At 39.6% G+C, this 15,182-nt stretch overlaps 1 protein-coding gene across 1 annotated transcript in view; it reads right to left on the minus strand.

The window, feature by feature from the left end:
• The window catches only part of KATNAL2 (katanin catalytic subunit A1 like 2), a 127,984-nt gene extending 113,890 nt beyond the window's left edge, over positions 1 to 14,094 (minus strand). Inside the window, exon 1 of the mRNA XM_043976232.1 lies at positions 13,973 to 14,094. Coding sequence (XP_043832167.1) covers positions 13,973 to 14,023 — 51 coding nt within the window. The 5' untranslated portion in view covers positions 14,024 to 14,094. The remainder of the gene's footprint in view (positions 1 to 13,972) is intronic.
• Between the last annotated feature and the right edge of the window lie 1,088 nt (positions 14,095 to 15,182).

Genomic DNA, 15,182 nt, shown 5'->3' on the forward strand with positions numbered 1-15,182 from the left:
CACCAGATGATCAATACAGAAATCAGATTAATTATATACTTTGCAGGCAAAAGTGGAAAAGCTCTATGTTGTCAGTTATAACAAGACCTGGAATTGATTGTGGCTCAGATCATGAGCTTCTTATTGCAAAATTCATATTTAAACTAAAGAAAGTAAGAAAAAACATCAGACCATATAGGTATGACCTAAATAATAGCCTTTATAAATTTGAAGTGGAAATGAAGAGATTTAAGGGATTAGATCTGGTAGACAGAATGCCTGAAAAACTACGGACATAAGTTTGCAATACATTACAGGAGGCAGCAACAAAAAGGCATCCCAGGGGCAGCTAGGTGGCGCAGTGGATAGAGCACCGGCCCTGGAGTCAGGAGCACCTGAGTTCAAATCTGGCCTCAGACACTTAACACTTACTCGCTGTGTGACCCTGGGCAAGTTGCTTAACCCCAATTGCCTCACTAAAAAAAAAAAAAAAGACATCCCAAATAAAAAGAGCAAATAAGAAAAATGGCTATTTGATGAGGCTTTACAAAAAGATGAGGAAAGAAGAAAAGGGAAAGGGAAAGGAAAAAGGGATATTTATACACAACTGAATGCAGAATTTCAGAGAATAGCAAAGAGAGATAAAGAAGTTTTTTTAAATGAGCAATGCAAAGAAATTTTTTTTAAAAAACAAGAGAGGGGCAGCTAGGTGGTGCAGTGAATAGAGCACTGGCCCTGGATTCAGGAGGACCTGAGTTCAAATCCAGCCTCAGACACTTGACAGCTTACTAGCTGTGTGACCCTGGGCAAGTCACTTAACCCCCATTGCCTCACAAAAAAACAAACAAACAAACAATAGAATAGGAAAACAAAAGATCTCTTCAAGAAAATCAGAGATATCAAGGGAATGTTTCATTTAAAAATGGGCATAATAAAAGACAAAAATGATAGGGACTTAACTGAAACAGAAGAGATTAAGAAGTGGCAAGAATGTACAAAAGAACTATAAAAGAAAGGTCTTAACATCACCAGTAAGCAAGATGGTGTCATTACTGATCTAGAGCCAGACAGCCTGGAGGATGAAGTCAAGTAAGTCTTTAACAATCACACCATCATTGGCACAGTGGGAAGTAGGATTCAGTTTTTAAAATATTTTAGTTTTAAGAATTTTATTTGCTCTATAGTATTCATGGTGCTATAGATTTCATGTGTTATAAAGTGAATATTGTCTGAAATAATTTTTTGTTATAAAAGTATTTTATTATTTTCCAGTTACATGTAGAGATAGTTTTCAACATTTGTTTTTATAAGATTTCTAGTTTCAAATTTTTCCCTCCCTCCCCCATCCCCAAGACAGCAAGTAATCTGATATAGGTTATGTATGTACAATAACATTAAACATATTTCTGCATTAGTCATGTTATAAGAGAAAAATCAGAGAAAAAAGGAAAAACCTCAAAAAAGAAAAACAGCAGCACCAAAAATAAAAGAAATAGTATGGTTCAATCTGTATCCATATTCCACAGTCCTTTTTTTTTTTTTTCTAGATTTGGAGAGGCCTTTCCATCATGAGTCCTTTGGAACTATCTTATACTGTTGTATTGCTGAGAAGAATCCAGTCTATCACAGTTGATCAACACATAATGTTGATGATACTGTGTACAGTGTTCTCCTGGTTCTGCTCATCTCACTCATCATCAGTTCATACAAGTCCTTCCAGGTTTCTCTGAAATCCACCTGCTCATTGTTTCTTACAGCACAATAGAATCCCATTACATTCATATACTACAACTTGTTCAGCCATTCCCCAATTGATGGGCAGCCCCTCAATGAAATCATTATTTTTTAATTGAGATGTTAGCACAAAAGGTCACAGAATTCTAGAGAATTACCAGTGAGAAAAAATGTTTTGCATGTTACCACTTTTATTTTATGTACTGCATTATGGGATATTTCATGGTTGTATTAGGAAAAGTGCTTATTATCAAAATTAATTTTTGTTATAAAAAACTGCATGTAGAAAAGTATATTTTAGGGGCTGCTAGGTGGTGCAGTGGATAGAGCACCAGTTCTGGATTCAGGAGTACCTGAGTTCAAATCTGGCCTCAGACACTTAACACTTACTAGCTGTGTGACCCTGGGCAAGTCACTTAACCCCAATTGCCTCACCAAAAAAAAAAAGAAAAGAAAAGTATATTTTCAGCAATCTCTAGCAAAATCTTAGTTTTGGGTGGTTACAGGAACTTAACTACCTATAGGTTACCATAGGCTCAATGTATCAATATTCATGGTTTTTACTTTCATGCTGTTTTCTAGGAACATAACATTACTCCTAGGACAACTGAGGATTGACTGTGTTTTTCTTTTCCTAAACCCTGATATCTGTGAGAAGGGGAAAGGAGGAAGAAATGGGTATTAACAATCGGGGTTAATAAGTTAATAAGTACTTAGTAGAATCTAAAATATGCCTAAGAATATAGAATTCACAATTCTGTAAAAAGTTTATACTCCCTTTCCTTCATTGCCCTTTAAAGACCCCACAAGTTGCAATTATAATGTAGAACCAGAGTTTCTGACTAGTACCTAAGAAACTACTGGTAGAAATCAAGGTTTTTCCTAGTGATTCTCTAAATGGATTGTCATCACTGTTCCTATCCCTTTACCACTTCAGCCTTTGATAGGATCTTCATCCTATTTTCATCCCTGGCACACTGGTTACACCTTTGTTTCTAGATATAAAATTCAATCTGCAAAATCCAAAAGAATTTGCATCAGATTATCTCACCTAAAGTTTTCATGTATGTATTTTCATACAGAGGCAATTGGCTACAACACTTCTGGAGTGCAGGTTCAAAATATAAACTTTAAGGAAAGGAAAACAGGATGGACTTCACAACTTTCTAGAGCAAGGACCCCCGTGTTCTAAAACCATCCCGGGTTTATCAACTCCCTAGCATGTGGCTTATGATCCTAACCTAGTGAAAGGATAAAATCCATGCAATTTTTGACTTGTTTTATATCCTCGTTCTTATTCTCATTCTCATTCATTTTCATATTCTCTCTCTCTCTCTCTCTCTCTTTCTCTCTCTTACATCCTCCTCAGAAGGGGTAGCTAGGTGGTACAGTAGATAGAGTATGGACTTGGAATCCAGAAGACTCATCTTGAATTCAAATCTGGCCTCAGACTCTTACTAGCTATGTTACCCTAGACAAGTCACCTAATCCTGTTTGCCTCAGTTCCTCATCTATAAAATGAGCTGGAGAAGGAAATGTCAAACCACTCCAGTATCTTTGCTGAGAAAACCCCAAAATGGGGTCACAGAGAGTTGGACACAACTGAAATGACTCAAGAACAACCTCTTCATAAGTCCTATGTTAAAGAATCATAGATCTAGAGCCAGAAGACACGCAAGACATCTAATCCTTTTAGAGATGAGGAAACTGAGACCAAGAGAGATTAAGTGACTCTAGGCTTCTTGAAGGCTATGTCAGCAGAGTGCAGGGTCTACCTAATGTGACTGTCAGCCTAGAACCAGTTTATCTAAATCAAGAGAGGTTCATTAATCCAGAGTACTAGACAACCAGGTACTTATATACACATACATATGTGAGTGTGTGTATACACATATATAGGTGTATAGATAGATGATTGATAGATAGATAGATAGATACCAGGAACCAATAAAGACCATTTCTATCAGTTGGTATAGTGCAGAGAAATTCTGACCCATGTCAATCAAGGAAGTATCCAAGCAGTGAAATAATGGATTTCTGAAGAATGTCCAAATTAGTAGTGAGGGGAAAACTATTTTTTAATTTCATCTAAACCTTGAGAATAGTAAGGAAGGTAATTAATCCACAAGACTCTACTATGTTACAGAAACTGATTTTGAATAAGGGAGTGTCAAATGATAATTAAACTCTTGATTGAAACTGTCTGGTCATTGCTAAGAATAAAGTGTCTGAGCAAGGCTTGGGAATCTGATACCATGACTAAGTCTATCATCCTCTAGGATGAAAATCCTATGCAAGGCCCAAGAAGTAGGACACATGGTATGTGTGTGGTGGCTATCCATATTGATAGCCACCAGGGAAAACTTTAAGATCTGTAAGTGATTTTTTATCTATTAGTCAGAAACCCACCTCATCTACACTGTACTCACTAATCTATAGTGTTAAAAGGCAATGAACCAAAAATTCTTTGTTATATGAAATGATCTCTGAGTAAGGGGAGGGAAAAGGAAGGAAGAGAGAAACAAAAGATATCATATAGAATTTATTCTCAAAAGGGCAATGTTTGTTAGAAGGGCTGTACTTTGGGAAGAAAATATGATTTTGGATTTTTATTATATCCCTACTTTATAATGCAAGAACTATTATTAGCCGTTGTGAGGGCCAAATTTAAAATATGGAGAGTTAATTGGGTGGCTCGCTGAAATACTGTGGTCCCAGAGATAATGATGGACCTCTAGGTTTAAAGCTCCCTACCCTCCAAAAGTGCCTTTTTAAATATTTCTCCCAGGCCAATAAGAAAGGAGCCTTATAGCCTCTGTTCCACAGATGAATCAGGTTTTATTAAGGAGAATAAAGTAAACAGCAAAGTGAAATTAATAAAATCAAAGACAAGAGAATAGTGGAGAAGAAATACGGATAATCCTCCTAGCTCTAACCTAAGTCTATTCAAAAGAGCAGAGTAACTCACCACCTGGAGCTCATAGCTTCAATGGAAAGCACAGCTTACTCATCTGCTGCTGCTGCTCCTCACACCACTGGAAGGGAAAAAGAGTGAGAGCTCCGGAAGAACAGCAAGCTCCCCTCTGTGAACGTTTAATCTTCCTTCCCTTCAACAACTGCTTATGGAGAGAGGTTTTCTCCTTCTGACATCAGTAGCACAGGGGGCAGCTAGGTGGCACGGTGGATAAAGCACTGGCCCTGGATTCAGGAGTACCTGAGTTCAAATCCGGCCTCAGACACTTGACATTTACTAGCTGTGTGACCCTGAGCAAGTCACTTAACCCCCACTGCCCCACCAAAAAAAAAAAAATGTTCCTGACATCAGTAGCATACCTAACTTCAGGGCAGGCTAGATGTGGCCTCTCCCAAATGAGTCAGCCAAATTACAATAATTTTACTACATTACCCCCTTTGTTTCTTTGAGGAACATGGGGTGTTTCCTCGAAGAAACAGTAAAAAATAACAGAATATAATACTCTATGCTAACAAACAATATGTTAATAACAACATAGAAAAGGGAGAAAGAGGAAATTTTGTCCAGAAGGGCGGTCGCTCATGTAATGGTGCTTTGACAGAGGGAGGGCCTCTGTAGAGAATACATGTTACAAATGGTGTATACGATAACAGAAGGGAAAAAGAAAAACAACAAAACAAAACTGTTCATTTAAAGTCTTTGAGACCTTGTCTTCTTGGAGTGGTGAGATGCCATCAGAAAAACTAGACTCTGGTCTGGACTCATCAGTAAAACTGGACTCTGGTCTGGACTCTGGTTGTCTCTGGACTGACTTCTTTAGCTGTTGAACTGCTGGATTTTCACTAATCCTTAGCATAGCATTGTCAATGACCAAATTAAAGAGTTTTTAAAAATATAACTCATACTCAAACTTGATACATATATCATATTACATTCCCCTCCTTTATATAATACAGAGTTGAAGCAGTTATGTAATCTATAGCACTTCTTACCACCATGCGTCTGGATCAAGGCTAAATTTAGTAATGTGTCCATGATGACACCTGAAAATGTTATGGAAAGGTTACCATACCACATCTCATGGTTCTGAAACATCCAGCAATTGTGCTAGACCACAGGTGGATGGATTCTGACCATGTCATCAGACTGAGTGAAAGAAAAAGAAAACAAGTTAAGTTAAACTACATGTATGTGTTGGAGCTTCCATGGCACCAGGCTATTTTAGGAGGGAGAAAGGAAGAAACTGGACTATGTCCAGCAATTGTGGTCTACATAGTCACCATCATAAGCAAATTATGGACTTCTTGAATGTGGCTGTTCTTTGAGCCTTCGTCATGGCATCTTATGTGTACCTGTCTCTCCTCCTGTTGTACATATATTCTCTCCAGGGCATGCATCAAGGTTATTGTAAGAGCAATTAGTCTCTGAAATGATAAGTTTCCAAAATTCATAAATCTCATATTAATTTCACCAAAGACAATACGATGGTAAAAACACGTGTTATGCTGTATAACTGAGGATATACTTGTAATATATACGCAATAATTCCAAACCATACCCAGAATATACATAATCACAATGACATATAAATGATAAATGAATGTAAATGGCTGATAATATTAAACTTTGGTACATAATCTTCTTTCAGAAAGTAAACCACAAGTAACTTCAGGGCAGGCCAGGTGTGGCCCCTCCCAAATGAGTCAGCCAAATTATAATAATTTTACCACACCGTGTAAGCTATTTCTAGGGTCAGCTAGGTAGCATAGTGAATAGAACACCAGGCCTGGAACCAGGAAGACTCATCTTCCTGAATTCAAATCTAGCCTTAATGGAGGAGGCTAAAAGGGTAAACAGATAACCTATCAATAGTAGCTATCAATAGTACATAAAAGGGATTAGCAGAAAAACCTAAGACCAGAGCTCTAATTTAGATCTGAGCTCCAAGATGGGCTATAACTTATAGGCCCCAGTTCTGAAAGGGATTAATGAATAACTTAAGACTTGGGCCTTCATTAATACAAGGGCCTAGGTTCTTGTTACCCACATTAATCACCACTCACAACAAGAACATAATAAGGCAGGTCACCGAGACCCTAACTACAACAAAAACATAGAGACAGGCTATAGAAATCCTAATTGATAAGTGTTAATACCCAGAAACTAGGCCTAGGAATGAAAAACACAGGGACGCTCTGACCTTGGCAAGTTGAGTTTATCCCCAGATTCACCTTATGATATATAAACCCCTCAAAACACACCTCCACAGAAAAAGGTACCCACCTCAGAGGTTGGCTTAAGACCCCAAGAACTCCAAATTAGGATAGGCCCTCTCCTGTACCTCCCTAAAGTAGAGATTATTATAATGAGACTGATAATCAATTTATCCATACTATAAAAATAACTCTTTCCTTCCCTATTCGAAAGACACCTCCATGATACCCTCCCTGTGGTCACTCACAGTATTGCAATAAAACTTGGGAAACTAAGTCACTGAGTCTTGTAATTCTTTGGGATGCCTCACGATCAATTTGAACACCTTAATTCCATCCCACATCAGCCTCAGACTAGCTATTTGACCCTCAGCAAGTCACTTCATTCACCCTGTTTGCCTCAGTTTCCTCATCTATAAAGTGACCTGGATAAGGAAATGGCAAATTACCCCAGTGTCTTTGCCAAGAAAACCCCAAATGGGGTCACCAAGAGTCAGACACAACTGAAAGGTATGAACAACAACAAAAAAGCTACTACTAAGCCATCATACCTAAAAGCTTCCCTTTCAGATTTCTTCTGATTTAATTCTTCCACTCTCACTCAACTTTAAACCAAACAATTTGCAAACTGGTATTATGTCCTAAGACCAGTTGGACAAGCTTTAAAAGTCTAAAAGTTATTCAAGGTCAAAATGATTAGCATCAGAAATTCTAGCAGGTTCTCCACTAGAGTGTAATTGGCAAAGCCAATGGATCTGTACTGACTATAAGAAAATGCTTCCAGTATTTGTCTCAATCAAACCTTAGTTAGTAAAACAGAATTTATAACCCAGAGCAATAGAGAGGCTTTGCTGCATAAGTGGTTAGAAAGGGCCAGAGGCCCCCATGAAATCCAGGATGTTCTCTACTGTGTAATTTAAGATTCTAAATGTGGATTCTAATCTGTTCCCCCAGTTTTGGGGGAAACTGACTAAAATCACTGATAAAACAAGTTTAGGTTTTTAAGGGTTTATTGGAAAATAGAAAGAAAAAGATTGAGAACAGAATTCCAACAGCCTGGCATTCCTATCTTTCCTCAAATTTCCTGTGAAGTCCTCTGCCGCCACCACCATCCAGTCAGGAACCCAAAAAGGCCCAGAGCTCTCCGCGCAGGCTCCCTCTCCTCCTTCCTGTCTCCTCCCAGACCATAGGAGGCTCCTCAAGTTGATTGGCTGGTAGCCTTGATAGACAGCCCCCATGAGCAAACATCATTTCCTAATGCCAAGGAAAAGCCACAATGCCTCTGAGGCATTTTCCTCATGGTGGAGCTTTCCCACAGCAAGTCTCCAGTAGGTGGCAGCATTCCAATCATTACACTACCAATATTTATGAAATCTGCAAGTATAACATTAAAAAACAAACCCTAGAGAGCTGGGCTCCAAGAGAGGAAAATGTTGAAGGCCAAACTTGTCCTGCAATTTCTTAAACAGCAAGAATTGTCTCATGAACACCAAAACAGAATTGCCTCATTAAAAACAGATTTTTAGTAACTTAGGGCTTGAAACATTAATACAATGTAAAACTAAACAGAACAAATGAGTTTGTGTTCCTATGGTGATGAAACTGATTCTTTTTACTTCAGGTATCTGTGACTGAGTCATTTCAGTTGGGTCCCACTCTCTGTGACCCCATTGGGGGTTTTCTTGGCAGAGATGCTACAGTGGTTTACCATTTCCCTTCTCCAGCTCATTTTAAAGATCAGGAAATTGAGGCAAATAAGGTTAAGTGGATCACACAGCTAGTGAGTGTCTGAGGGCAGATCTGAACTCAGGTCCTCCTGACTGAATGCAGGCCTGGCACCCTGTCCAATTCACCACCTAGCTGCCTTCTCAGGTATCTGTACATTTAAAACTGTATGAATTATCAATATGCAAGTCCTTATCAATGACCAGAAATGTGGTTCTACTAATGTGGTTCTTAACAGTATCTGGCATTAACAAAACATTTTTAAAGCATTTGAAAATCACTGTGTCTGGAATATTATATATGTCAGTTTTATTGTCCACATATCCAAATAACAAGATTTTTTTAAAAAAATGTACCAGTAAAGGGGGCAGCTAGGTGGTGCAGTGGATAAAGCACCAGCCCTGGATTCAGGAGGTCCTGAGTTCAAATCCGGCCTCAGACACTCGACACTTACTAGCTGTATGACCTTGGGCAAGTCACTTAACCCTCACTGCCCCACACACACAAAAAAAAGTACCATTAAAGTCATGGATAACCAAGATGTGAATTCTAAAATGTCTAGCTCTCATTGGTAATCATTTATTAAGCACCTACTATGTGTCCGGAACTGTGCAAGATGCTGGGGAATCCAAAGACAAAAAATGAAACTGATTTCAAGAAGCTGACATTCTACGCTGGAGATGCATGGATATATGTCTGTGTGTCTGTGTGTGAAAATACAGAAAAAAATTCAAAGTAAATACAAAGTAATTGGGGGAAGGACAAAATCACCCTGTTGTCTCATATGGACATCACCTTCTAGGAAAAAGGCATGCCTATTTTGACAATTCCAAATCAACCAAAAAATGAATAAAAGCTACTTTTCAGGAAATTAATGAATAATTCATTTCAAATTTCCTCAAACCATACACTTAAACTGTCAAAGTGTTGAAAATTATGGGCTGGCTTGAGAACAGATTCCAAAATCTTTGGGAATCGTTATGGTTTTGTTTTGATCTCTAGCCAGTCTTGCCCACAGTATATGCAGGAAAGCCTTGGTATTGGCATGGGTTATAAATTCTGTTTTGCTAACTGAGATTTTGACAAAGACTGGAATCATTTTCTTATAGTCAGTACAGATCCATGGTAAAGGTCCTATGTGACCTTAGATAGGTCACAGGCAATCAGGCAGTACATTCCTGGTAAGTGGTAAGCCTGAAGTGGAAAAGACCTGAGTTAAAATGTAGCCTCAGGTGCAGCTAGGAGGTGCAGTCAATAGAGCACCAAGGTCCTGGATTCAGGAGGACCTGAGTTCAAATCCGGCCTCAGACACTCACGACTTACTAGCTGTGTGACTCTGGGCAAGTCACTTAACCCCAATTGCCTCACCAAAAACCAAAAAACAAATCTAGCCTCAGATACTTAGCAGTTTGACCCTAGGCAAGCAGATGAAGGAATTGGACTAGGTTAGAGATGTCAAACACTAGGCAAGAAGCTACAAACCACATTAAAATATAATTGGGAAATATTTTAATAAAATAAAAATATTATAGAACATAATCTTAACATGTTTTCTAAGTCATTATGTGGCCACAGGGATCCTTAGGTACAGCTCCGTGGGAACTATTTCCAAATGTATTTGATGTCACAGGACTCTGTCATCTCTGAAGTCTTTTCCCAAGTAAGATTCTTTAATCTAGTTCAACCCATTTACAAATAAGGAGAGTGAAAAGCACTAGAATAGGTGGGAGGAGGGAAGCCTTATAATGTAACCTATTGAAAGTGAAGAATTCTGGGGCAGCTAGGTGGTGCAGTGGATAGAGCACCGGCTCTGAAGTCAGGAGTACCTGAGTTCAAATCCGGCCTCAGACACTTAACACTTACTAGCTGTGTGACCCTGGGCAAGTCACTTAACCCCAATTGCCTCGCTAAAAAAAACAAAAACAAAAAAAAGAAAGTGAAGAATTCTTTCATAAATAGTGTGAGAAACAAATTGAGAAACCCCATTTAAAAATTTCTGGGGGCAGCTACGGGGTGCAGTGGATAGAGCACCAGCCCTGGAGTCAGGAGTACCTGAGTTCAAATCCGGCCTCAGACACTTAACACTTACTAGCTGTGTGACCCTGGGCAAGTCACTTAACCCCAATTGCCTCACCAAAAACAAACAAAAATTTCTGGGACTCAGTGTTGGAGAAGTATCAAAGGCCTTTATTTATACATTCAAGCAAGAATGGGCCAGCTCCCTAATGGAAATGGCAGGGAGCTTGGGACCAGGGAGCCCTTTTATCTCTTATGGGGGCTGGCTCCACCCTTCTTCCTCAGTTACAATCTGGCGACAAACACTAACCAATTGGAATGCAGTATAGTCAAAGGGGCAGCCCTCTAAACTCCTCCCCCCACGACCAGCCCTGGGTCTCTCTCATCATGTGATCCTGATTGCTAGGGAGGGGGAAGGAAAGGAGCCATTAGTCAGCACCCTTCTCCCAGCTGAGGGACATAGGGATATGACCCTCCACTGAGATGGAAAGTGCCCCCCCCCTTCGGCCTAGTGATCTGATCTCAAAGTCTTAAAGCCCTTAAGAGCTCCCTGTTTCTCTCTCTCTCTGTTTTTTTCTAGAAAGAGGCAATAATGGGAAGCTACTATCCCCCTTTCTAAATACAGACATATCAGCTTAAAAATTGCTTCATAGAGTCTGCACCAAGACATTATGTAGACATGATACATTGTTGCAGAAACAGAAAATTTTGCAAAATAATCTATGGCTGAACAACCCAGGAGAGAGACTTATCACTGAAGATTCCAGGAGAATGATTTATTGCTGAACCCAATTACCACATTTTGCTCAAATTAGATGTCTATAAAGAGTATAAAAACTGCTTGGTTTCCTAATCCCGGTGTGTCACACCTCCTGGTTGTCCCAGTGAATGTGGTACACCTTTCTTTCAAAAGAAATAAAATCAGTGCTTTGGCCTCCTTTCTCCTCGAGTCTCTATTACAGGGGTCAGTGGGTATACTTCCCATCCCACTCACAGCTGAAATTCACCTCCCAGACATTCCCCAGACAACTTCAATCAGTTTTTAAGGGGGGGGGGGCATATTTTCCCACAAATAGTATTTTATGTTTTTCATTTACATATAAAGACAAATTTTAACATTCTTTTTTTTTATTCAGAGTTCCAAATTTTCTCTCTCCCTTCATTACCTACTCCTAAAATGGTAAGTAATTTGATATAGGTTATGTATGTACAATCATGTCAAACATAATTTCCACATTAGTCATGTTGTAAAGGAAGAAACAGAGCAAAAAGAAACACACACACACACACACACACACACACATGAAATAGTACGCTTTGATATCCATTCAGGCTCCACAGTTCTTTCTCTGGATGTGGGGAGTATTTTCCATCATGCCTCCTCTGGAATTGCCTGGGATCTTTATACTGCTGAGAAGAGCTAAGTCTTTCACAGCTGATCATTGCAAAATGTTGCTGTTACTATGTACAATGTTCTCCTGGTTTTACTCACTTCAAAAAGTGAAGAATTCTAATGACCTAGTGATTTGAATACTTCCTAATTCATTTGTTTTGTGAATTGTGCTTTGAGAGACAGAGGAGTATGATGAAAAAAAAACCACTACATTTGGCTACAGCAAAACAAAACAAAACAAAAAAAGTGTTTCAGAAGACTATATTAGCGGGCAGCTAGGTGGCTCAGTGGATAAAGGCCCTGGATTTAGGAGGACCTGAGTTCAAAATCAGCCTCAGACACTTGACACTTGCTAGCTGTATGACCCTGGGCAAGTCACTTAACCCTCACTGCCTTGGTGGGGAAGACTATATTGGCTATAAAAAGAAAGAAGAAAACACAATGTAAAGGTTATTTAGGGTTTACAATATGCATAGTTTAAGGCCTATATTCTAGAAGACCAGAAAGGAAAGGCAGAAACCAAGAACAACTTATTTCATGGCATTCTACTGATGAGTTAAAATTGGAAGGGGTTTTAAAGATCATTTTTTTCACTCCTCTTCCCCCTTATTTTACATAAACTGGAGTTCTCTTAGTAAGGGATTAGACTAAATGAACATTAAAGGCCCTTTTAACTCTAAAATTTATGGTTCTACGATTTCTAAGCATTTATATTTTTAAATCATAAAAGTATTTTATTATTTTCTAGTTACATGTAGAAATAGTTTTCAACATTTCTTTTTATAAGATTTCTAGTTTCAAATTTTTCTCCCTCCCTCCCCGCTCCCCAAGACAGCAAGCAATCTGATATAGGTTATATATGTCCAATCACATTTAACATATTTCTGCATTTCTAAGCATTTACTGAGTGCTTATTATATAGCTAGAATTGTTCAAGGGCTTATGGAGGAACGCAAGTGAAAAATAAGGCACCACTTGGTTGGGAAGACATACAACATCAATGAAACAATCAAGAGTATAATACATAGCATTAGAAGTATTATACTATAAATGCTATAGGAGTTCAGCAAACTGACATTTTAATTTAGTGTTTCACATACATTAATCTCACCAGGGTCTCAAATTAATACAGTTAAGCGGGGACTATAGGTTTGATCAATCCCCACTATACAGAAAATTTGGAAGCTCAGAGATTTGGTGACTTTCCCAGCATCACAGTGCTATTGAGATGGAATTAGAACCTAAGTCTTCCTGACTCCAGGTCCCACATCCAAACCACTGGCCCGCACCAGGCTGGCTCTCAAGAAGAGCTACAATGGCTACATAGAGAGGGGAAAGCTTGAGCTGGGAGTCTTGGATGAGAAGGAGGAGGTCTTGGATAAGCTGAGTGTGTGTGTGTGGTGGGGAGGGATGGTTTGCCAGGTGGGGCAATGTTTTTGGCACGAAGGCCAGGATGGTTATGTCTTATTCTTAAGGGGGACTGCGCAGATATAGGGCTGAATGGGACTCCAGAGGGGATAAAGTAGGGAGGGTTAAGATGGGTCCAGATTATTGGAAGATGTAAAAGGAAACAGAACTTCCAAATGCAGGTTCCCTCCACTTGGCTACAGTCCTAGCTTTCTTCCAGGAAATCCACCAGGAGGCTCTCAGGCACAGATCTCCCCAAGTCCCGTTCGTCCTTGGCGCATCATCACCCTTCCTCCTCCTCCTCCTCCCTCCCTGGCAAAAGAAACCCTCCCCGTCTGGATTTCCAATCGAAATTCTTTCTACACCTGCGCAGAGAGCTCAGCAAACCTTAGCGGCCTTTCTGCGCTTGCGCTGCTATGGCTCATGTCCGGCCGTCACTATAGCAACGGGTGACTCTCCCGACCTGCCTCCTCTCGGATGTGGGAAAGGAAGCGCAGAATCGGCCACTTCTTTCTATCAGCCATTACTCACCGCTTCTCGCGCCTGGTGTGTGACTTTGAGAGTCTGGTAGGAAAGCTCCATTAAGCGCTGTATTATGGGCGGGAGGAAGGAGAAAAGGAGACTAACCCTCGCCCGACCACCTCAGTAGGTACTATAGTTGCGGCTCGTGAAACCTAGTGATTATGTACCCCGCCTCCTTCGGGATAGGGCAGGGTCTAGGAAAAATGACCAATCATCAGCCAGAGTTGGGCTAGGGTGCCTGTCAATCACTGTATATAAAGGCCGATCGGCGGTCAGAGTTTGTTGGTGGGTAGCCAATCATACTTCAGATTGTCCAGCAGCTAGCCAATCGTGGCTTGGAAGGGGCAGTGGCCGGAATGATTGGCAGGGCTGGGAGAGAAGGCGTCCCTCTTGGTCTTAGAGCGGTTCCTTTTTTTCTCTCTGAGTGTTGCTGTGTTTGTATCCCTCCCTCCTCAAATTCCATGGACCTGTTGCATACTTTTCACTTCTCTCAAGTAGGGAGGAAGGCTATTAAAATCTATTCCTCCATTCCTCCTGAGATTAGTTAGGTTCTATCTGTTGAGGATGGCGCAATGTTCAGATGTCCATTGACGGGCTCCATCCAGGCATTACCCAATTGCCCAGACTCGTTATCCCCGCCCTCTCCTCCCCCCCCCCCCAATCTTAAGACAAACTCATGGAACCTCCTCCTGTGACTTTGCACAGCCCCCCCCCACTTAAATCCAATTCGCTGCAGTTCCTGACGTCACCATCCTGATGTCACGGTCCTCTTCAAGTACCAAGGACAAACAACAACAATATTGTATTATTGTATATTTGTAATGATCATTGGTATTATATATTTCTAATTCTAGACATAATCTATTTTAATTCTATAATTATTATATTGATAGTTCTATATCTAATAATAGATATTATATGTAATTATTATATCAGTCATCTAGTCTTGTAACCTCAGTATCATTCTCTAATCCTTTTATACACCTTCCTCTAATCCTATTTACACTCATAATTATAATTATGTAACAATATTATCATTGTATCTTATATTAGATAATATATTGAATATACTTATTAAATATAATTATTGAGGTCTGTATATTAGTACTCCAATGAGTTTGCCATCTCATCGATGTGAATACTCTTTCCAGTGGAACAGATTGTAATCCATCCATATCTTCTCATCCTGAATGACTCTTGTTCTGGTTTTTCCTTAAAT

The sequence above is a fragment of the Dromiciops gliroides genome, chromosome 1 (assembly GCF_019393635.1).
Source record: "Dromiciops gliroides isolate mDroGli1 chromosome 1, mDroGli1.pri, whole genome shotgun sequence".
NCBI lineage: Eukaryota > Metazoa > Chordata > Mammalia > Microbiotheria > Microbiotheriidae > Dromiciops > Dromiciops gliroides.